At 39.9% G+C, this 25,087-nt stretch overlaps 1 protein-coding gene across 1 annotated transcript; it reads right to left on the reverse strand.

Annotated features, from left to right (window-relative positions):
- Positions 1 to 16,864: 16,864 nt before the first annotated feature.
- Positions 16,865 to 18,698, reverse strand: LOC136838009 (piggyBac transposable element-derived protein 2-like). Its single transcript, XM_067102872.1, has 2 exons — positions 17,890 to 18,698; positions 16,865 to 17,510 (listed from the first exon to the last, which is right to left on the reverse strand). The coding sequence occupies exons 1-2, from the start codon at positions 18,696 to 18,698 to the stop codon at positions 16,865 to 16,867; spliced, it is 1,455 nt and encodes a 484-aa protein (XP_066958973.1).
- Between the last annotated feature and the right edge of the window lie 6,389 nt (positions 18,699 to 25,087).

A 25,087-nucleotide genomic window follows, 5' to 3' on the forward strand; every position in this document is an offset into this window, starting at 1 on the left:
ACTGGTGGAGGGATAATTGATTAGCATAGGATCTTTACTTGAATTCGAAGGGCGTAAATGGCAAGGCTTGGGGATACAGGTAGGCGAAAAAGGGAGGATTGAGTTTTGGAGGGAGAGGTTAAAGTTGAAAGAAATGGAAATTAAGGAGTTAAGTACAAGGGACAGGGCTGGCTATTTGACTACTCGCAACGTACGAACCTTTTATGACCATTGTTGATGCCTAACAATCGGTTTGGCTGTCCGTCAACGATCGTCACACCAGCGGAGCAGAGAAATGTCGCACGTCCGGTGCAGACGAGACCAGACCAAGGAGTAGCTCCTGTTTTCCCCAACATGGCATCGTGGGGGGGTATCTCGGTTTTGGCCACACGTACCTGCAAGGAGTCGTACGCCAGCAAAATCACAGAGAAAAGGAAACCTTAGGACTAAGGGCTTACAGAATAAAATCCTACCGCATCCCCTAAGTTCGATACGCCTATTGGGCTTCCTGAAAACTAATTACTACCCCATCTCAGGCGATGGGGGGAGATGGGGGTTTGGGTATTGTTCCAGCATCGTACGATCTTGGGGGTGGGGAGGGAGGTTTACTAACAGCTGTGAACTGGTTCAAACAAACGCGGTTTCCATGAGACGCCCGACTGGAGAAATAGGGTGAATAACAGATTAATTCCCAATTACATGACGGAATCAAAGCTACAGGGAGGGAAGAATGTATATCCAACAATATATATATATATATATATATATATATATATATATATATATATATATATATATATATATATATATATATATATATATATATATATATATATATATATATATATATATATATATATATATATATATATATATATATATATATATATATATATATATATATATATATATATATATATATATATATATATATATATATATATATATATATATATATATATATATATATATATATATATATATATATATTTATATAAAATATCAGGTCTACAGTCTTATAAGATACATGGTGTGATGAAAGAATTTTTGGAGCGAGAGTGAACTAGGGCGAGAGATTTGATGCAAAATCTTTGTATTCAGCAAATAGTTTGATTCCTCAGCTCTCTGCGTGAGAAGCTCAGCAATGTTGGAGGTCAGGTGATCTTCCAAGCATTATGTATATTCGTGAGTACGTGCGTTACTTTGAGCTAGATTATGCCAAAATCTGCCCTAAAAGTGAGTTTGATCGTTCATTAACGTGATAGAACTGCAGTTGTCCAGTCATAGCTTTGGAGTGGTTCCAGGCTTTGAAAATCGGCAGATAAGGTAGAGTCTCAAATCTTTGTTTTTATGGGAGAAAATTGAACTTGTGATTTTTACCATGACTTTCTAATCATTATGAACTTGTGAACTGGTGTGGGAAATTTAATATGAATATTCATACCTCTTTTATATTATTATTTTGTTATGTTACGTTTGCCATATCTTGGTTATGCATTTTACACTTTCCATTATTGTGTTTTGTATTTCATATATTTTTGGGAGTTTTCTATCATGTTTAATTCTTTCGACAGATGTCTGTGGACTTGGGAGTTTGATAAAGAGGACATGCAAATCATTTGCAATGTCAATCTCTTTATGTGGTAGACTTTTTTTTTGGACATGACTTTTAGTTATTGACTTGGGAGTATGTGTGATTTTGAGTATTTCCAGGCTATTAGCCATAATGAGACTTCTTTAATCAGAAGTGTTTTGCAGTTTAGAGTTTATTTATCTGACTCGATAATTCATTTATTATGCATTTTAATCTTTGCTTTGTTTTATTCATTTCTTGTTGGGTTATTTGAATAATAAACCTATTTTTTGTAAGAACGATTGTGTTTCTTTAAATAGTCCATTTAGTTGCTTTGAGAGAATGAGTGAGGTCAGGGAGAGAGAGAGAGTCGATACACGGTGAGAGAGAGAGAGGCTGAGAGAGAGAGAGGGGAAGAAAATGCGAGTGTGATCATGGGTTGAACCTTCTCACGTCTTTTTCCTGAGGTCCGATCGCTAAGATCACGCTACGTACACTTCTAAAACAAGTGTTGATCTGTTCCTGTAACATATATATATATATATATATATATATATATATATATATATATATATATATATATATATATATATATATATATATATATATATATATATATATATATATATATATATATAATATAACGAATGCACAATAGATAACTGAAATAAAAAGGTGACAAAAGCTCACTGCAGTCGAAGCAGAGCAGACTGTAGGACATATGATCAAATAATTATAATAGGATTAAGATGACGAATATGAACACCCAGGTGAAGTTTGGGGAAGGGGAGGGAGGTGGAAAGAGGAGAGGGGAGGGGGTGGGGTTATATGCAGATATCCCCTAGAAAGTGAGAGACAAATTTATTAACAGAATTCTCGCCTTTGCTTCTATAGCCTATAAGGCTGACCGTTGCCATTTTCTGTTTAAATTCATCCAGTTTCCTCTCTCTCTCAGACAAAGTTGAACACGCCTGAACGTATGACAGTGCTAAAAAACAGCACATGATTCTAAAAAAATAAGTAGGCACGAGTGGAAGGAAACTCCAGCCTCATTATTATTATAATGGCAAAAAGGAAGACTTGAATTCTATCTAGACGTTGATGAAACATATCCCAGAATTAAGAAGCAAAACCCAGTAAACTCTGACATTCAGAAGAGGAAGCACGAGAGGTGAATCATACTGCTGACATGGCCGTCGCCGGAACCTGCCAGATGCTGACATCATTAAGCTGCCACTGAAACGCCTCGCCTTTCTTCACTTTTCTCTTACGTTATCATAGGTTTACTTGCAGAGAGAGAGAGAGAGAGAGAGAGAGAGAGAGAGAGAGAGAGAGAGAGAGAGAGAGAGAGAGAGAGAAAACCCAACAATCAACGATTTTGAGTAGAAACCAAAAAAGCGCCATCATTACAGCCACAGTCATCATAATAATATACTAAAGACACTTCTCAATCAGTCCCAGAAGACAACCTCCTTGAGAGAAGCAATGAAAACATCCAGTTCTAAATGAACCAGCCACAGTCACAGCCGTCTTGTGTGTCATTAAAAAATGGACCACCAAAAGTGACGACCACGATGTGCACAAGTTTTATTATAATTCCTGCGGAAAAACCTGGGAATAAGACCCCGAATTCCTACCTACTTATCTATTCCAAGGCAAATGAGTAACATTTCTTTATATGTAGAGAGAGAAAGTCAAAAGCAGCCACAGGAACGCTTACTGCGACCTCCCGTGGGGATGTTTTCCAGGAAACCTTCAGTGACATGGCGACCAACTTCTTCCGCTGAAGAATTCTGTAACAAATAATGGAAGAAATTATTTTTGAGAATGAGAAACACACATATACTAATTAACGCATTAAGAGCAAAACATAACACACACAATGAGACGGGATTACTGGAGTTACAAACAAAATAGTAAGACATTTCAGAAAAATGATTTATAAACGAAAAGAAAATGGTGACTGGATGAGGGGTCTTCGAACGAGGGCTGCTGTCATCACCCCAAAACTGACACACTCCTGATGAAACACTGAAAATAGGAATGAACATCTCTCGCCTCACCAACCACAAACCTTACGCAAAGTACCAAACAGTAAACACAAATAGAACGACATAAAAAGTATTAAGCAAGCAAGCAAGCTTCTTCTTCTTCTTTCTTCTTCTTCTTCTTCTTCTTCTTCTTCTTCTTCTTCTTCTTCTTCTTCTTCTTCTTCCCTCTGAATGAAACGGGAATGAATATTCCCCTGAAGACGTCACGGAGACAGAAAGGCAGCAGATTATTATTTCCCGAATAATATGCTCGAATAAATAGGCACATTGAACGTGTGCAACATGGCCCCCGTCACTTTCGACGCCAGCTGATGTTCATGCCACAGCAGGCCCCAAAACTGCAACATCAGTCGGAACAGACATGATATTATTATGTATCAAATATTCAAAGTAAATGAAGAGAGAACATATTGTTCCAGTGTTTGTTTTCGATGCAAGAAAAGAATCTGATTCGGCGTCACTGTCCGTCCTCACACCGAGTGAGGGTTCTTCATGCAGACCCCAGCAGGAAATTTAGATTGTGAACAAATTACGATCATCAACCAAACTCTGAATGTGGGGGCCTCAGTCGCCACCGAATATTTGTCACCTTAAGAAATGAGGTTCGTTACCCAGTGCAACTATACACTTTTAAAAGTAAACGAAAATACCGAAGAATTGGTCAAATACAAGACAGTCGTATTTCAGGAAATTCTGAACTGATTTTTGAGACAGTGCTTCGAGAGTGGTCAGATCCCGTCGAGGAGTGGTGTTTGTTTCGTTCCACAAAGTCTGTGCTTCTCTGACTCAGACGGTACAGCCTTCGGACGCGTCCTTTTCTGTCACTCAAGTTTTGCAGCGTGTTTGGACATAGGCCTACTTATGGACTGTCTGGGAAGTTCCCCTAAAACTTCTACTGACATTTCACTTCCCTGACTCCATCTCTCTCTCTCTCTCTCTCTCTCTCTCTCTCTCTCTCTGCACATTCGATGTAAAAAAGAATCAACTGCATCCCACCCCTCCTGCCTTACCCGTCAGCTTGGGCCTACGTACAGATATTTTGGTAGTTCAAGACTTCAACACTCGCCGTTCTTCTACTGCTGTTCACATGGTCATGTCTCGACTGTTTCAAGTAACTGACACCCCGGGACTACCAAGAGACACCGGGGCTCGTTTTAGGAAGAGGAGACCCACCCCCTAAACCACCCGCGCCTGCCGGCTATTATAACACCAACGAAGATCTCCGCCTCCACAGGCAAAGTGGGCCTACTTCATGAATGCCAGCCCTCAAGGCCTATTATTATTATTATTATTATTATTATTATTATTATTATTATTATTATTGAGAAAATGAAGAACACTATTCACACTGAACAAGTCCACAAAGTATACATTAGTTTTACCAGACCACTGAGCTGATTTACGTGGCTAAGAGCCAACTGGTTACCTAGCAACAGGACCAAAAGTTTATTGTGGAATCCGACCACATTATAGCGAGAAATGAATTTCTATCACACCAGAAATAAATTCCTCTAATTACTCATTAGCCGGCCGGAGAATGGAATTCGGGCCTAGTAAGTGCTGGCCGACAACTCTACCGACTACTGACTTGCAGTTCAGGCTTCCAAAGCACATTAAGGCGTTCATTTGGAAGAGGCAATAGGAAAAACAGGAAGAGGAAATCACTTATTAGAACAATTTAAAAAAAAACTAATAAATGATGAGATACAAATGAAAAGACTCTCACGAATGCCACACGAAGGGAGGATCCTCTGCCGCAACTCCCAAATACAGCACTGACGAAGAAGCCCTTCGGAGAGGTGGAACCAGACATTTATCGAAACAGCTTTAGGAAGGACGCTTGCAACACAAACCGCCCCCCCACCCGCGCCCCGCACCAGCGACCATAAATCTGAGACTTCCTTCTAAGCTTATTATTAAGACTGGGAAACTTGTCAAAGAAAAGGACTCCGGTTTATTCAAGACCAGCTGAGAGAGAGAGAGAGAGAGAGAGAGAGAGAGAGAGAGAGAGAGAGAGAGACCACATGTTCTCTTCTGTCATTTAAATACTACATGGAAGAACCTCCGCAGATGAGTTAATTTTCTCGCATTTTCTCTTAACGGTAAATTTTCTTTACATTTTCCTCACTGGCCGCCATCTTCGACTCGCCAGGATAGGTCTACAAAGTATTCCTTACCTAGCCACCGCCCTCTCTCTCTCTCTCTCTCTCTCTCTCTCTCTCTCTCTCTCTCTCTCTCTCTCCTGTAATAGTTCCTTTGTTTAGTCTGGCTCCGATTTCCTATGATAAGGTTAACACCTACTTTGTCACTAGGTACTAGTGCCGAAAACATCTATACCACCGTGGCTTTTCTCTCTCTCTCTCTCTCTCTCTCTCTCTCTCTCTCTCTCTCTCTGAGCCTGCGCTGGAGCGTGTGAAAGCAGAGATTAAATTAGCGTGCATCAATACCCGTGCATTCATACGCTTCAACCGCGTGAGCGCGCGTGCGTGTGTGTGTATGTGTGTGTGTGTGAGCGACTGCTTAAAGTAAGAGGAGTCCAACTTACTGAAATATTTGAGAGAGAGAGAGAGAGAGAGAGAGAGAGAGAGAGAGAGAGAGCTGCCTGGATGTGAAGCCCAAAAGCCATTCAGACGCCCAAACTGACTGACTGGTGGGCGTGACTGTTTTTACTGACTGTTGAAGTGGAAGAAGAAGAAGCAGGAGAATGAGTCGATATTATCTGTCATGGGACTGAAAATGAGGAATAAAGGGAAGCAGCGATAACCCACAAAGGTCTTATGACAAAGACGGAATTCCCAGACTCCCGTCAGGAACACGAGGGAAATCTTTTTCAAACCCTTCCAGCCATTTTGGGTACAAGTCTGTCACATATAGTTAGACCGATTTACTCTCTCTCTCTCTTTCTCTTAACTATGAGACCAGTTGTTGCTCGATGGTTGTAGGTCGTAGATGGGTTTGGTATGAGAGAGAGAGAGAGAGAGAGAGAGAGAGAGAGAGAGAGATTTATGACTACTAAAACTGTCGTCACATGGGGATTGAGTGACACCTGTAGAGTCTACTTAGCTACAGATAATCGAGAGAAATTGCAGAATTAAGTTGAAACTTTCGGAGAGAAAAAGCGGAAGAAAGAGCGAGGGAAATGCCAGCAGACTCGTGTGCTGACTGACTGACTGTCTAGTGGGCGTGGCTGCTGTTTCGTGCTTTCGTGGAAGCAGCGAATGTAGAAGCGTGCTTGCGTGCGATTCAGGGCACTAAGGGGTATATAAATAAACGTGGGTATAGAGGAAGACCCCAGATGCTGCGCTAAGCCCCTGCTGAGCCAAGAGAGCACTTGGGGGTTGGTGTTCCTACCCAAACAATTCTGAATGCCTCTGCTGGATGAATCCCACCAGATATTAACCCAAAACCTCCTGAAGGAATATCAGAAGAAGCAGCTATCACCACGAAGAGAGACAGCTTCAAGACTGCCGTTTCTCCATCATGGCTGCCTGAGGTTAACTGCTCAAGAAGTCAACCAAGATTTTCTCTCTGGGCCAATCAAGGAGAGACCTCCTCCTCCACCACAACCAAGAAAGAAGCCATTTCTATGGCCTTCTCTCATTGGCTGAAAAGCTTGATTTGAGCTTTGGTGGCCAGTGGAGGGAATTAAGGCTTTGAAAGCGACTTGCTCCCCCACTGGCTGGTGGGACTGAACCCAGTTTCTTCCGAACGATTTTTCCTTCTCATTTGAGCATCATTTCCGCCTCCTTCTATGGCGATTGCACATTCTCTCAGCAGTCACTATCATCACAATCACCACAGTCGTCAACTACAAATGAAGGAGCGTGAACCATAAATGTCAGCTGACTGACACTGTCCAGTCAGTCACGAGAGGGAGGTTTCTAACTGCAAGATCTTGCACAGAAAGTCACCCAAATATCAACCAGAATCCGACCAGGAACAACAACCTTTCCTTGCGCAAGCAATCGCCCTGGAACGATGCGAGCATGATTTTACGAGGCTCTAGTTCAAATGTACTTGTGAATGGGTGAATCTGGAGCAAACTAAATTAAATCAACTATTGTATAATCATACAGTTCCTAATAAAACCTCAGATTCAATCACACCACGAAACAAAGCCAAACGGCAGCAGTCTTGCACACTTGGGCAGAGCTCACATAATAAATAATGGCACCCTGCAAGAACAGACTTTCTAGGTCTGAATTACTATGCTCAGCCATCCTCTCACGAAGAACCTGAGAATGTCCTCTTGTTGGTTGTTATTACTGTGCTCGTCGGTGTCATTTCTGATGTACTCTACTGTCACGAGATCTGACTGGTGCTACTCAAAACACATTCACATCTGCTTCCAGTTTCAGTGTGACTTTCTGTCAAAATAAAAATCATTGGTGATGGGTGATATTTCTAGGAGGAAGGAGAGGAGCCCCCTCACTGTCCCTTTCAAAATTATACACAATAATTATTCCTACATTCATTTCAATAGAATTATTATGAATTACTGTTTTTTTTAAATACCCAGAAAGATGGATGTCAGGGCAGTGCGTGCTACCTAATGTAAACACCCGCCCCCCCCTCTCTCTCTCTGTTAAGTATACATAACTCTACGATGTCTTGAACAGGTTATCAAGTATGAGTCAACATGACCAATATTTCACTTTCACTAAACCATTTTTTTCGATGTTCACATATGATGATGAATTCGATGATTTAACAAAAGACAGATAAACTTGGACACCTCATGACTTGATTCAAAATCACCATTATTTTTGCCATTTATGAAATGTACCAAAAGTATTCCTTTCTTGATCACTTTGAGAACTTCTCGTACTGAACAAAATAATGTTCATCATTTCAGCTTGTCATGTTTCCCTAAGTTCCATGAACTCTCGAGAAACCGTCCAGATAAATGGTAACTGAACTCATCCTTGATTATTCTAACCAGAAACTATTTGAGAGACTATTTCCAGACTTCAAGCCTTCATCCCAGGGGTCAAATCAAATTCCAGCGCCACCTGGAACCCCAAAACAGACAGACACTGATTTTCTACAATCTCTTAAACTGACAGACAATGAGAGTTTCCAAAGGGAATGGAATCCTAATCTGATTCCTGTTCTATAATCAAAGACCACTTTTCTCACGAACAGGTGAACAGATACTTGCAGGCTGGTCTGTAGTACAAGGAAGAACCTGTGCTGGTATGAGGCCGATTCAGTGCAACAACAGCAGCAACAAGGTCACCTCATGACACATTATCAAATGCCTATTATTATTTTACTGACCTTCTGCTGGAATCCTCCCTTACCTCGACCTTGTGAGGTCCTGGTGCCCGAATCTCTCCATCAAGTTTTCTCCTGCAGAAGGAAGGCCCCAGAGAAGCAGCAACACCAACGGCCCACAGAAAAGTTTCTCTGAAGGGCCGATGCCAAGCTCCTCTGGATATATGACAAACACTCTGGCTGACCAAAAAACTCTACAAAAAACCGACTAATCTTGATTTATTTGTGGCACAGTGTTCTGCGGACGAGGAGACACGCACTAGACCGATGTCAGTTCATTGGACAGTTTAACTGAAAACCTTCAGAACAGAGCTCTCAGCCAATCACGAGCGCCCATGCTGTTGACCTTACTAATTTCTAGATCCTCTAGGATTAGTTTCACTTATTAACAAGAGTTCCAGGAAGGGGCTGATTGAGACACTTGTGTTATCGTTGGTAGATTTTATTTAGACTGAAAAGAAGCGGGAACAGCGAACACACGGTTTGTTTACATGCAGGTGGCGCCATGACTGGCCAAAGAGAAAACTAAATGCAAAAGACAAATTGACATAAGCGACGATTGCAATGCTACTAACACAACACGAACAATATAAATCATAATATGCTAACACTTCCCCTTGATTTTATTGCAATGCAGTGAACCTTACAAGAACTGACACTTCAAAAAAAATTGGATAGCCAACGACACAAAACCAGCAAAAATGCAATGATTAGCACATGAGCCAAAAACAAAATAATTGCAGATAAAGAATAACACAGCGGCAAAAAAACTGAGTAACATGAACAAGCAGCAAGTAACATAAGAACTGAATAGACACTGTTGCTGCAAAGAACACAAAAGGATAAACGTGACTACATCTGTCACGATCACATTTGGCAAAGGATTACTATGCCGCAAAAAAAAAAAAAAAATGATCAGAAGGACAAATTAAAACTTTGGCATGGCTCTGACTGTCATTAAGGAATGATAAGTCCAATTCTTGCACATAACTCCTGTGTCTTCCTCCCAGTCAAACCCTTGGTTAGAAGGTCAGCTAGATTGTCATGAGATGCCACATATTGCAACTTTACCAACCTCTTCTTCACCACATCCTTTATGAAGTGATACTTCACATCCACGCCCTTGGAATTATCGTTGACAATGTCCTTCTCTGCAAGTTTGATTGCTGCTGTATTATCAGCAAGGATGCATGGCACCATGCAAAGATCACTTGCGTCGATCTCCCTTAAAATACCACATAGCCATAGTGCTTCTTGCGTAGCGATAGCCATAGCAATGTACTCCGCCTGTTGTGTGGATGTGGCAACCACAGTTTGCTTCTTGCACCTCCACTCCACAGGTCCTCCTGCAACACACACCACCAGTCCACTGAACGATTTTCTGTCCACCTTGTTGTTGGCAAAGTCAGCATCAGAAAAAATCAATGCCTCCTTCCCACTCTTCCTGAATACTATGCAGTAGTCACGGGTGTGTTTTAGGTACTTTATCAGATATTTCACTGCAGCCATCTGCTTTCTCTTTGGGTTGGCCGAGAATTGACTGAGATAACTGACAGCGAAACTCAAGTCAGGTCTTGTCCTGTTTGCAACGTATAGCAACATTCCTATGGCTCTTCTATATTCATGACTATCAGCATCTGCGTCTGGTTCATTGTTGATAGAGAATGCATTTGCACTCAGAGAACTGTGTTTTCCTCTGCATTCAGATAACCCGTGCTGCTCCAATATCTGATCTATATAAGCACACTGGTCGATGCTTATGGTATGCTCGTCCTTTCGCAATATCCTCAGTGATAAGAAATCAGATATTTCTCCCAGCTCTCGTATTTCAACTTGTTGGCTCAACTCTTTCTTAAACCAATCAATATCTTCTTTCTTTCCCCACACAGCAATGTCATCCACATATAGTCCAACATACAATTTCCTTTCTTGATGATAGAATAGGCAAGGGTCACCAACTGAGGGGTTGAACTTCATGTCTATAAAGATTTTCTTGATCTTATGGTACCATTCTTGTCCTGATTGTTTCAATCCGTGAAGGCACTTCCTCAGCTTGCACACCATCCTACTCTTGTCAACATCAAAACCCTCGGGTTGCTCCAAGTATACTTCTTCCTTGATATCACTATTGATGTAGGCAGACATTACGTCGACATGCTCACACATCAGTTCCTTCTCCACTCCCACAGCGAGCATCAACCGGATGGTTTTTCTTTTGATTACAGGCGAGTAGGTTTCCATGTAGTCAAAGCCATATCTCTGGGCAAATCCGTGTGCAACCAACCTGGCTTTGTACTTTGTAGGTCTGCCACTAGCATCAGTCTTCAGTTTGAACTTCCATGTTGACCCAATGACTCTGGTTGGTGGCCTTGGTACAATCTCCCATGTATTCATCTCAGTCAGTTTCTTAATCTCTTCTCCCATAGCATATTTCCATCTTTCTGCTTGGTGACTAGCTAGGGCCTCTTTGGCACTCTTTGGTTCAGTGATAGTGGTCTCTTCATCTGGCTTGACCACTAAACACTCAGGGTCGTCTTGACATTCTTGGCACTGACATTTCTTTGGTTTAGGCACTCTCGCGGACCGCCGCAGGACTGCGACTTCTTCTTGGACTTCAGCTTCTTCATCTTCAGGCAGTACTGGAATTTCTTCAAAGGCAGGAATCTGTTCATTGTTTACGTCTCCATGCCCGTCATCTTCACTGCCTTCCTTGTCCAGACCGTGTCCCTTCTGCTCCTGTTTTTCCACTGTTTCCTCCTCGGAGTCTGACTCACTCGAGAGTTGTAGATTGTCCATCTTCTGCTTCCCCTGATCACTGGAATCTTCTTTCTTCTTCCATGGGAAAACCTCTTCATGGAATACAACGTCCCTTCTGATTATTACCCTTCCTGTTTCTGTGTTCCAAAGCCTGTATCCATCCTTTGTATCCTCCTGATAACCGAGCATGACACACTCAACAGTCTTGCCATCAAGCTTGCTTCTGACTTCTCTCATGGCCTGAGCTCTGCATCCGAAGGGTCTCATGCGTTCATAATCACTGCTTGTGAGTTCCTTTCCTGTTGCCAGTTCCAGAGGTATCTTATAATCGATGGCACTGCTCGGTGCCCTGTTCCGGTTGTAGGCAGCAGTTGACATAGCTTCAGCCCACAGTCTCTTGTCAGCTCCAGCTTCAGATAACATGGTCCTCACCATTTCCATAAGTACCCGATTTTGTCGTTCCGCTCTCCCGTTCTGCTGTTTACAGTAAGGCACACTCCTTTCATGCACTATTCCGTTTGCAGCCAGATAGTTGTCCAACTGCTCTTTGCCAGAGTATTCTCCTCCAAAGTCAGATCTAATTTTCTTTAGGGTGTGGTCCGTGAGATTCTCCATCCTGGTCTTGTACTGAATGAGTCTAGACAATGCTTCATCCTTAGACTTCATTGGCATTACAGTCAGATACCTGGAGTAATCATCCGTGAACACAATAGCATAAATGGACCCACCAAATGAAGGGGTATTAAAAGGTCCCATAACATCGGTGTGCACTAACACCAAAGGTTTAGATGCTCTTGATGTACTTGCAGGAAAAGGCAGCCTTGTCATCTTCCCCTCAATGCATGCTTCACATTTTCCACATTCTTCTTTCTTTAAGTTAGCCAGAACTGGAATTTTCTTCAAAGCGTCATAGTTGAGATGACCCATTCTTTGATGCCAGGTCTGCATCGATACCTGAGCAGGCAATGCCACAGTAGCTCCCTCATTATCTTTACTAGGCCAATCCAGATTCATAATGTACATCTTCCCCTCTTTCCTAGCAACGAAAAGTTCAATGCCACCCTTAGATGCCTTTGCTAGGTCGCCCACGAATAATACAGAAGCACCCTTGGCAGTGATCTGTTGTACAGACACCAGACTGCAGTATAGGTTAGGGACATACATCACTTCCTGAAGCACAATCTTGCATTTGGCTTGAATCATGATTACCCCAATCCCTTCCACTGAAAGTCTATGTCCATCACCTATTTTCACAGATCCCTTGCGTTGCAGGTCGATGTTCTTGAACTTCTTAATGTCACAGCACATATGATCTGATGCACCTGAGTCCAGAAACCACTTTCCCACCGATGATTTTGACATGTAGGCATGTGCATCCACTTCGGCACATAGAAGTACTGCTTCTATTTCTTCAAATTCAGCTACAGAGGCCTTGGCATCCCCTTTCTTCGTGCGTTCCTCCTTGAACTTCTTCCAGATTGGGCATTCCCTCGCCTTGTGCCCAGGCTCCTTACAGGTGTAACACTTCATTTTACTGTCACCAGAGGTGTCCTGCTTCTGAGGCTGCTGATTCTGCTTCTGCTTATAATGCTGTTTAGCCGTTGCTTTCAATGCCACAGGTTCTTCTTTTCTTGATGTCACTCTGTTGTGCAATGATAGTCGCCTTTCTTCCATCACAAGTTTGCTCTTCACATTTCTTGATGTGAGCTTATCCAGATCACCCTCGAAGGATCTCACAAAAGCATCATACTCCTTGAGTGGTAGCCCAAGTAGCAAGAAAGCAGCAAAGCAAGTGTCACTTATTGGAATGCCGCCCATTCTCACCTTCTGAATCAACTCATGCATCTTGAAATGTAATCTGCCATTGGCATTGATGGCACTTTATCCAACCTAGCCATTTCCCTTGAAAAACAACATGGTGTGAATAATCCCAAATTCACCATACATTTCCTTGAGTGTGTCCCACACTTTCTTTGCAAATTTAAACTCACCAACATCGTAGAGAGTGGAGCTGTGCAGCGCCTCGATAATGACTCCCCGAGCTCGGCGATTGACTCTGGCTTGTTCTTGGTTGAGCTCTGCCAAGGCCTCTTCTTCATTCTCATTATCGTGAATGTGATACCCAAACCCAGGGTCAATGGCATTCCAACAGTTCTTGTCAATCAGTCTTGCTTCGATCCTCTTCGACCACGGGTAATAGTTAGCCCCGTCACACTGTAGAAGAATCTTCTTGGAGGTCTCTACCGTTTCTTCATAACCGGCCATCTTCTTACTTGTTGATGGAACAGTCTCCAAGGGAAGCTTAGGCTAGCACTTTCTTATATCTAGACGATATCACACTTTTCAATCAATCCCAATGTGTTCTGGGCCCATAACCTGTTGACCTTACTAATTTCTAGATCCTCTAGGATTAGTTTCACTTATTAACAAGAGTTCCAGGAAGGGGCTGATTGAGACACTTGTGTTATCGTCGGTAGATTTTATTTAGACTGAAAAGAAGCGGGAACAGCGAACACACGGTTTGTTTACATGCAGGTGGCGCCATGACTGGCCAAAGAGAAAACTAAATGCAAAAGACAAATTGACATAAGCGACGATTGCAATGCTACTAACACAACACGAACAATATAAATCATAATATGCTAACACATGCATCGTCTCCCTTCACAAGCAGAGAGAGGGTTGAAAGCCGACTCCTGATTGGCTGAGAGAGAGAACAAGCAGAGGAATCTCGAACTGCATCAACATTTTAAAAAAGGCGATACTTCGTTGCTCTAACGATTTGGGCAACGACTGAAATTCAATCATTGTGTTCTGTAGTTATATCGAAAGTCACTTATGTTGTTCATTATATCTTTTTTTTATGGAAATTTATGTGCCAAACTTCTAACGGTCTAGAAGTCAAAAAGGTTGGCGCTCTCTTTCTCCTACGTAACAATTCATTGTAAGAAAAACAATTGTCTTTTTTAAAGCATAGTTCATATCCACATTTCACGAGAGAGAGAGAGAGAGAGAGAGAGAGAGAGAGAGAGAGAGAGAGAGAGAGAGAGAGAGAGGCAGTCTTTTTCCAAAGACCACACAAGCAACCCTTCACACTGACCTACCACTCAAGAAAACCCCAAACAGAATTCTTTTGCCTCTTTATTCCAATGAATAAAATATACAAAAGAAGACGGTTCCAGATAAAAAAGGAAAACGCAACAGAACCATTTCAATCCGAGTAGGCCTACTCTTACTGATAATAGGCCTATCATTAAAAAAATACTCACAGTGGCGTGAGTCTTGAAATGGGGAAACGATCCACAGTCTTGTCTGGGGACAAATATATTTGGAAACAAATCGAAACAGATTCTCGGAAGCTCTCTGTACAGATTTACTTCTAAATATATGATTGTACCCAGACATAACTTGATTTCTCTCTCTCCAATGGGCCTCTTCGTCGCAATGGCCAGAGCTGCTGGAAGAACTTAGGGCAAAAGCAATGCCCACAGCAACAATAGCAACACACGCTGTGAGTCTCGGTGCCAAAGAGACAGACAGACACACACACACAGACACAAGGTCTTGGGAACAGCAGAGGGGTGGGGTTGGGGTGAGGCAGACGTTCGTAGATATTATACAAGAGTAAATGCGAGAAGATACACGAGATGCAATGTGTGGTAAGAATGACAAAGTGGACGAGAGAGAGAGAGAGAGAGAGAGAGAGAGAGAGAGAGAGAGAGAGAGAGAGAGGAGAATCCCCTGGTAGTCAGAACACGAAGAACTGAAAGGTATGTCGAAGTGTGATACTGCACCAAAACGTCTACAGCAGGTTAGGGATTCAAGCAGATGTCAGCAGAAAGGTGGAAATAATCAAATGTGGCAAATCACAAGAGAATCCGCAGACGTGAAACCTTCACGTCAACCGCTATAAAACACTCAAAAGAATCTGAAGCATTAATTTTGTAGACCGTCAGAAATGGAGTCGTGAATATTTTCATTGCAAGTCAGTCGGAAGCTTTCCATCTCCTTCCTTTCACTACCCAGATGCGAGTCATACTTATCTCCTTTTAGGAGGTTGATGGTGACCGGGGACGGAAAGGCCAGAATTAAGGAAGATGAGGGGGAGGAGACGGAGAAGGAGGAAGAAGAAACAAAACCTTTAATGAAGTGACCAAGAAGAACAGGAGAAGCCGGGAGGCGAGAGCAAAATGTCAGCAGTACTTATCGACCGAATGCACGAGCGAAAACAACAACATTCCATTTCTGTGGAACTACTTCTTGTTTGTTGTTGTTGTTGTTGATGTTTGCTGTTGTTGTTATTAAAGGAGCGAAAGCGAGTGCTGGCATAAGGCCTGCTTCGGGAGTTTTAACTTCAACTAGAGAACTTCTTTCATGAAGGCGAGGCAATTCGACTCTATCCATCAGACAATCAATAAATGAAAAAGCATTGACGTGGCCTTATAGTCAAAGGATCTACAAAAGTCTGGGATGCACAGTACATGTGTACCCACATATTATGCAAACACTATTATACAACTATATATATATATATATATATATATATATATATATATATATATATATATATATATATATATATATATATATATATATATATATATATATATATATATATATATATATATATATATATATATATATATATATATATATATATATATATATATATGTTGCACATAAGCATCCACGTACGCAGATGCCCTGCCCATCCAGAGCGTAGCGCTGTAACAACACACCATGACTCCCCTGCACGCTGTCTGCTCCTCGCCAAGAGCAAAGGACTCACCGTCACGGGTGACTCAAGCAAGGAAGGATTCCAGTGCAGAGTCAGTGCCAGTGGCCACTTTCCAATGCACGTGGATGGATGGCTTCCAGCCCACTGGCTACCGACGGCAGTAGATATTCTATATAGCTAATATACCAATATTACAGCTATTTAAACATATATTACTCAGCTTAAATATTAACCCATTGTGCCAATTTTTTTTTTTATAATTTTAGTTAGAATGCATAAAATTGGTGCCAGTGAATATGAAAATCATAGCAATTTGTTATTTAAACAATAACTAAGTAAGTTAGACATTTTTCTAAATTGTCCTAAATGGGGATCATGGTACAAAGAGGGTATAAAAGCCTTCATCTATCTTTATTCATTTATTGAAGAACCTGTGTTACAATTATGCCAAGTAACGGGTAAAAACGAAAATATAAAATGTTTATTCCTTTAAAAATAGGCTAAGTTGATGATTTTATGTTCAACTACTATAAATGACTTATTGATGCCATTCAGGAAAACAGTGAACATGGAGTCCAGCATTACATACAGTACAATGCACTGTTTTCTAACGTTCACTTTGCAGACAGCACATTTCCTCTGCTTGCCCATCTCAGTTCGTTCCAAATGATGCCCTGTGATGCTTTTTCTGATCTCTTCAGGAATACGCTGCTTCGCTTGCTTGCTGAGTGATGGTCGACCAGATCTCTTTGGATCAGACAATGACGAGGTGCTCATGTAGCACTTCACTATTCTTCTTCGAAATTCTAAGAGAGGAATGTTTTCATTCGCCATACAATACAAGATGTGAGCATTTACAACAGTCATGTCAATAATATAGGTGAAAATGGGAAAGTACCATTTCTTACCCCGTATCTTTATCTTATTGATCATCCAGTCCATTTTATCAACTCCACCAATATAGCTGTTGTATTCAGCAAGGCATTTTGGTTGATCCACTGTAACTAGCATTTTTTTCCGTTTGCTCCACCTTTTCACCTTCTGAGTGGGCTGTGATCCTCGATAGTTAGACAATAGCCTCACGTTATTGTTATCTTTCCACACAGTTGCAAAAATATAATTATTTTTGTCGTACCTATAATCATAAAATCCTCTCTCTTGCTTTTCAATGATTCATCAGTTTGTCGAGGGCATTTATTGGTACGGTTGTTTCGAACAGTACCTGAACACGAAACATTTTTCTCTGTCAACAACTTCATGAGTTGAAAGCTTGTAAAATCATTATCGAAATAAAAAAAAAAATGTGGTTACTCGGTGACGTAACTTCTGAAACTTTGTTCAAAACCACTGAAGCTCCTAGTCCATTTACTTCTGAGTACTGTTCTTGTTTTCCTTCATAAAGGTCAATGTTGAAACAGTAGCCTTTAGAAGAACAACAAATCGTCCAGTTTCTATAACCAAAGCGAATGGGCTTTCCTCTTATGAATTGTTTCATAAAGTGGAGACCATAGTACTGGATCATTTGTTTATCAATACTCAGTCTTTTAGAAAATATTCGAAATTTTGAAAACTTCTCATTCATGAGCTCAATAATAGGAACAATCTTGAACGATCTTGGGGGTTCGTTACTGCCTAAGGTCGAATTGTCATTGAAATGAAGGTACCTCTTTATCTCAAGGTATCTATTCTTGCTAAAACATTTTCTAACAAATCTGTCATCTATATCTTCATCTTCACACCAATACAGTTTTTCTTGAGGCAAGCTCCTACAGCCAGTGTACAAGAAGAATCCTATTAGTTGCCGCAGACAGTCATCAGAAAACAGAAAATCTTGTCGTTTGTTTTGACTGGCATAGATCACACTTTGTTGCGCAATGTGTTTCCTGATACCTTCATCAAATAATTCTTCAGACACTTCAACTGGAGTTTTATCTTGAAATTCATTTTTTATATCACTAACTCTCTCACTGATTTCGGTTTCATTTCCCGTGTCAACATAAAAGTCTAGACGTTCTTTTATCCAGGTAGAATCTAATTTTCTTTTCTTTCTATTTGGAGCATCAGCAGACATTGGTAGAGTTTCCTCGCCTGCTTCATCATTTGCATGATAATGTATTTCTATATGACCCGGTACTTCGGCAACATTCTGCTCAATCAAATTATCTAAATCAATATCTTCTTCATCAAAAATAACATCAACTTTATCTGGAGGTGATGCAACAATATCAGTCGGATCATTTTCATCATCTGATTCCTCGTGAAAGCCAGGATCATTCACCAACGATTCAATTTCTTCAAGAGTTAAATGTTTTTTCTTGCTCATTTTGGAAGGGAGGAAAATAACAAAAAGCACTGCAGATACAACCACCCTTCGTGGCTTTCTTGGTTGAACTGAAATAAAATATAACCTTGTTAGAACTGAAAGAAGTATAACTATCCACTAACAGGGGATGCCAGCTATCGGGAGAAATTACAATTCGCCAATTGCTACTAATTAGCTAATTGGTAGTTTATTTTGATGGTTGATAGCCTTTAGTACTACGATCCCCATTTGGGATACCATCATGGCAAAACAGCTACTACGACAAAAGCACTAGTGTATATGATGATGTATTCTATTTATTATGGAAGAAAAACAAATATTCTATAAGACTATATTTGGTTTTTACTGTCAAACATACATGACAGTTCGAAAATACGTATTTGAAATTGGGCGACAGTTCCTCGTCCCAGCAGTCTCCAGTGAAGTAAATAATTGTAACTTTTTGCCCTCTTAGGATGCAGCTGTATAACTTTTAGTTATACGAGTGAAAATGTCACCGTTTACTCTATATATTTCATTAACATTTAAAACATCAGGACATGCAGCAATTAAATAGTTAAGCAATTTCTTACTGATCCCCATTTGGGGACCATGGTACCCGATGGGTTAAAGGAAGACTGTTATTGCCAACATAAATAGTATCCAGAGCGCAGATATGTCCGTATTTCCGAAAATTGTTCAGATGTTAGCATCAGGACACATAACCGGCGACTGAGAAGAACCCACCCTCTCCCAAGTCCCCACCCTCCCGGAAGTTAGACGACACAACATGAAACATGTGAGCATCGGATTATGGGCCGCAATAAGACATCAGATTCTATTACGCGAACTGGAAGTCACAGAATCGAAGACTATGACTTAGTTTAAGTAGGATTCGATACTAAATCCGAGAATGAATATGACGATGCTTATTCGCAGCCATGTTGAGCAATTCTGGAGAGATGTGAACGCCTCCACCCTCCACCCTGCAGGTTTCAAGCAGTTATCACATACTTCGTGTTCTTTCTATCCGGTTTTTCAAAAGTCTGGCTGCATCATATGTTCATAATCAAACACCTTTGCATGCCTGAGATTAAATGTGTTGATGAAGGTCCGAATTTGGTGGAAAACAACCCTACCTCCCACACTCACCAAGCCTGTTGGCGATTCACTTTGAATGTGATGGCAAGTCTGACAGTATATATATATATATATATATATATATATATATATATATATATATATATATATATATATATATATATATATATATATATATATATATATATATATATATATATATATATATATATATATATATATATATATATATATATATATATATATATATATATATATATATATATATATATATATATATATATATATATATATATATATATATATATATATATATATATATATATATATATATATATATATATATATATATATTATAAAGAAATATATATATATATACCTAATTTCTGCTCACCATTATCAGAGAAAATATGAGGAAGTACGAGAGAGAGAGAGAGAGAGAGAGAGAGAGTTGCGATTTTCCAGCCAAATTCAGTCGAGTTATTGGAGGCGGGTGTTGGGGGTGGCGGTAGGGGAGTATGCTGTGGCAACACCCCTCCCCTCCCTCCCCTCAGGACCCCCAACGCCACCATGGAAAAACGATATTATAATAATAATAAAAATTCAAAAAAGAATTAGAAGTAAACTGTGATAATAATAATAATAATAATAATAATAATAATAATAATAATAATAATAATAATAATAATAATAATAATAATAATAATTTTACAAGAATCTGACTAATATGAGGCCTAATGCTCCATTCATCATAGATAAAACGTTTCTTCGACTTATTTGAAATCACATAAAAGACGTCTTATAATAAAAATGGCTTCTCTTCTAGATTTCACATCACACACATTGCAGGAGGAGGAGGAGGAGGAGGAGGAGGAGGACTTAAGGGTTCCACCTCAACCCTCTCCTCCTCCTGCTCCTCCTACAGCGTGGATTAGCTCCGTCTTTCCCGGAGGACGCCCCCCCCCCCCACAACCTTTTCCCCTGACAGAACAACTTACCAGAGCGGTATGTGGGAACTTCGTCTATTTATTATTATTATTATTATTATTATTATTATTATTATTATTATTATTATTATTATTATTATTATTAAGGGTAAATAAATGTCTGACTTAAACTCTAGGGCTCTGGGTTTGTGGAGGAGGGTATAGGTACCACACTGCTGGACCCCACTGACCTTCAATGTGCGATTTCGAACCCGATTTTCGGGCCTCCAAGCTCGAACCTCGAACTTCGAATCTCGAGTTTCGAATACCGATTTCGGACCCCGAATTTCGAACCCAGGATTTCGAAGCTCGAGTGTCGAACCTCGTATTTCGAACCCTTATTTTCGGACCTCGTCTTCGAACCATGAAGCTCGAACCTCGAATTTCGAACCCCTAATATCAAACCCCGATTTTCGGACAGCATTATTGACAATCATCCCACCACTGGTTTCCAATTTCTCTCTTCATGACATGGCAGGAAAAATGCCTAACTATCATTCAGTAATTTCTACTGCAACTGACAGTAATTATTATTATTACCAATTTCTGATATTAAATAAGACCCTGAAAGTATCTTCTAGTTCAGAATCTGCACACGACTGACATATTCTGACAGAATGGTGTCATTTCCCTCATTAAATACAGCTGATATTTTGGTGCTACCTACGTGTTCCTACACTGCTTCGCCGTGTTCAGTACTAGCCCCACGGGGATCAAATGTCCCTACCTAAGCCCATTTGATCCCCAAGGGGCTAGTACTGAACACGGCAAAACACATTTGATCCCTTAGGTAGACAGCCTACTACAGTAGCACCGATATTTTTAATATCAATTGCGTCAAGATTTTGCAGCATTTATTTCAGCTACTTAATGTATTGGAGTGAAATTTCTTTTATATAACATTTGACATACCTCCATTAATGATAAATAATTGACTCGACCAATCGTTAACATTCTCATAAGGTATTTCCTTCAGAAGGGCAAGTAGCAGAGTGAGGAAAACAAACAGCTTTGACAAAGTCAGATTCCCTCACTTTTGATTACATTTCCAGACTAAGTCTGGCCGAAAAAATGTGCAGACATAAGGCCACATGCAAGTTGGGTACTTGAGAAAATTGATGTTATTTTTTTTTTTTCAGACGTCATTATCTCTAGCTAATTATAAAAAATTCTGTCACCATTAATTTCATAGCTCATAGCCTATATCTAAGCGTTTTTCCAGTTAAAACTCAAACCATGCAAGCGTATTCTCATGCCAGACCTATTTCAAAGTATTTCTCAAATTAATGGAAACCAATATTACTGTACTGACAATTTCAAATGAAGTCACCTAAGCAAGAGATCAGTAACTTTTGAATGCCTCTCAATATTATACTCTCATTAGTGACATACTAATCTTATATAAAATCACTCTTGGCCATTAAGCAAATCAGTATGGCAGAGATCGTTATCTGTCCTTTTAAGAAAGCAATTGATTTGACATGAGACAGACGTCGATTTAGAAGTAAAACCAACTAATTAACGGGTGAAGAAGACACTTGAAGAGTATCTAATTTCTGTCAAAAATTACATTAAGAAAAAAGGTCACAAACCACCTATCATCAGTGTTGAAAATTTTTCATGTCTTCAACATTCAAAAGACTTTGAAACTAAGTTTTAGAGAGAGAGAGAGAGAGAGAGAGAGAGAGAGAGAGAGAGAGAGAGAGAGAGAGAGAGAGAGAGAGAGAGAGACGATATAACAGAGGCTTCGAGCTGTCAAACTTGTAAACAGCTGATTTAAGATAGATTGGGAAGCTTTCTCTTCGTTTCTGATAAAAGATACGGAGCTGTGCGAATGCAAAACGGGTGCGTCTAACATGCGCTCGCACGCGCGTGCGCACGTGTGTAAATTTACCACTCTCATCACGTAGCATCCATAGATCCTATCCCCGGAGAAATTGGGGCAAAACAGATACGATATATTGCTATTATCATTCAGAAGATGAAGAACCCTGCTCATATGGAACAAGAAGCCCACCAAAGGGGCCATTGACCTGAAATTGAAGCTTCCAAAGAATATGTTGTCCTTTTGTGCTTTTGATGGCCATATTTGATAAGCATCATAATATTACTACAAAGACCTTAATTTAATCAGTTAAAAACTGTCTCGAAACTGAATTAAAGGCCATACCTTTAAATAATTTGATAAATATAAGTTGGGTCTCACTAAAGCTATCATCTACCATTCAGCAGTAAAGCAGTTCACCTGTGATCACGGTTGTTCTCTTAATTCAAACAGTATGTTGTAGAATCGTGATGCTTATTCAACAGGCATTCTAGTAATTGTTACATTAAATATCGAAAGATTGATGAGTTAAGTTACGTATTCATGATGTTGGCTGTTGATTACCAAAGTCACCCAAATAGAGAAACAGTAAATAAACCCTATTTTTTTTCAGACTTCAAAGGCGTCATTCATTTCAGTTCCGTATTATCTATGCCATTTCCCTCACTTGAATATTACATTACTGGATAGTAATCATTGCCTGATCTACTTTTGCTTCTTTTAACGATCGGTTCCTTGATTGATAAACAACTTCACTTGCTTTGAGTTTTGTATTTTTGCCTTGCTAGTGCTTCTACAGCACCACGTCGGACTGAAAAGTGAAATCGAACAGATTCCCGAAAGCTCTCTGTATCTTTAATTATTATATGTACCGATACATAACTGTGGATTTGTTTCTCCATAATCATTAGTATAAAAAACATCTATAAACTTTTCAGTTTGGGGATTTAGAGCACAGTAAATCGAAATAATTGGATCCTTGCCACATTGCCTGAAATTATTAAGAACCACCAAAGGTAATTCTAAGCCGGCTGTCCGCGGTGAGCTAGACTATGGCAATTGACGTTTTCCTACGTTATTTTACTTGCTTTACAAGAATTTAAAGTAATATTTTGTCGGGCAGCTGTAACTAAACTGTAATTGACCTTTGAAGACTACATTACCGACAGGGTAGATCTAATCCGGCCAATCAAATATCGTTTAGACCTACCCAGCGTTGTAATTTGGTCTTCAAAGGTCAATTACAGTTTAGTTAGATGCCGGCCGACAAAATATTACTTTAAGGAAGTAAAATAACATAGGAAAACGTCTCATAGTCCCGCAGACAGCCGGCTTAGAATTACCCCAACAGCATTGTTTGTGTTGGTTTCAAGCGAACAGATGTTACAGGCCTCTAAACCCCTTCAGCACCTTGCTACACTTACAAAAAACGTTCTGCTTGGACGCCCCAACGCAAATACATTTAAGAGTCTTAGAACTGTCACAGAAATTTGGAAAGACACGTTTTGAGTGAGGAGCATATATACACTGGCCTTCCAGCTTAGAAGGACTTCCCAGTCCACAAACATTTCTCGGAAAGTTAAGAGTTGAGATTCTGCGACCACTATACTTCTCTCAGTGGACATTTTGAAGCTAGCTAGTGGTTATTCGACCCTAAAAGCCTACAGCATCAACAACATTTTCCCTCAATAAAGAAATAAAAACTACCTTGAAATCCCTTGTTCTTTACCGAAGTCCTCTCCTTCATCTGGTGTGTGAGTTTGTTTACAAAAACGTCCACTTACCTTCACGTTTAGAACTATACTGAGTCTTCCAAAATAAGGACAGGCATTGCTTTGACCACTCAGAGGCCTATACCATAAACAATGTTTCTAACACCTCCTTTTATTGGCTGAAATCTTTGGGTTTTGGTAAAGCGTCTTCGTAGACGATTCCTTATTGGCTGGTGAGACGAAAACCCATTTTCAGAAATTTCTATGAAGATTATTATTAACTCCAGTGTTAAGTAAAAAAAGTTATTAACAGGTAAATAGATGGATATAGACACGCAAATAAAATAACTGGGAATCCTCTTAAAAAATCATTATAATAATGATTAAAATATGTAAATATTCAGCTTGTTAGTCGTAAAATGAAAATTGGCCAGAAAATCTTTATTTCAGAAGATCCCGCAAAATATTGGATACAAAAGGCATCCAAATTTCTGCCATTGCAATGCAATGGTCAGCCAGCGACTGCTGCTGATCCATTTTTAATCTCATTAATAGCCTGCACAATATCGGCTTCAGTAATATCTATGTCCGATAAATATTCAGTTTTCATCTGTTATTTCTGTATCACTATCCTCATTATCAATTCTAGGTGTGAATTCACTCTTATATCTTTCTGCTAATATGTTACATATTTCCTTTTTTACATTTGTTAATTGCCCTTCAATTCTTAGAGGGCCTATTTCTACTCTTATTTTATTAATATTCTTTGCATATGAGTAAAAAATT

Source organism: Macrobrachium rosenbergii, unplaced genomic scaffold (assembly GCF_040412425.1).
Source record: "Macrobrachium rosenbergii isolate ZJJX-2024 unplaced genomic scaffold, ASM4041242v1 13908, whole genome shotgun sequence".
Taxonomy (NCBI): Eukaryota; Metazoa; Arthropoda; class Malacostraca; order Decapoda; family Palaemonidae; genus Macrobrachium; species Macrobrachium rosenbergii.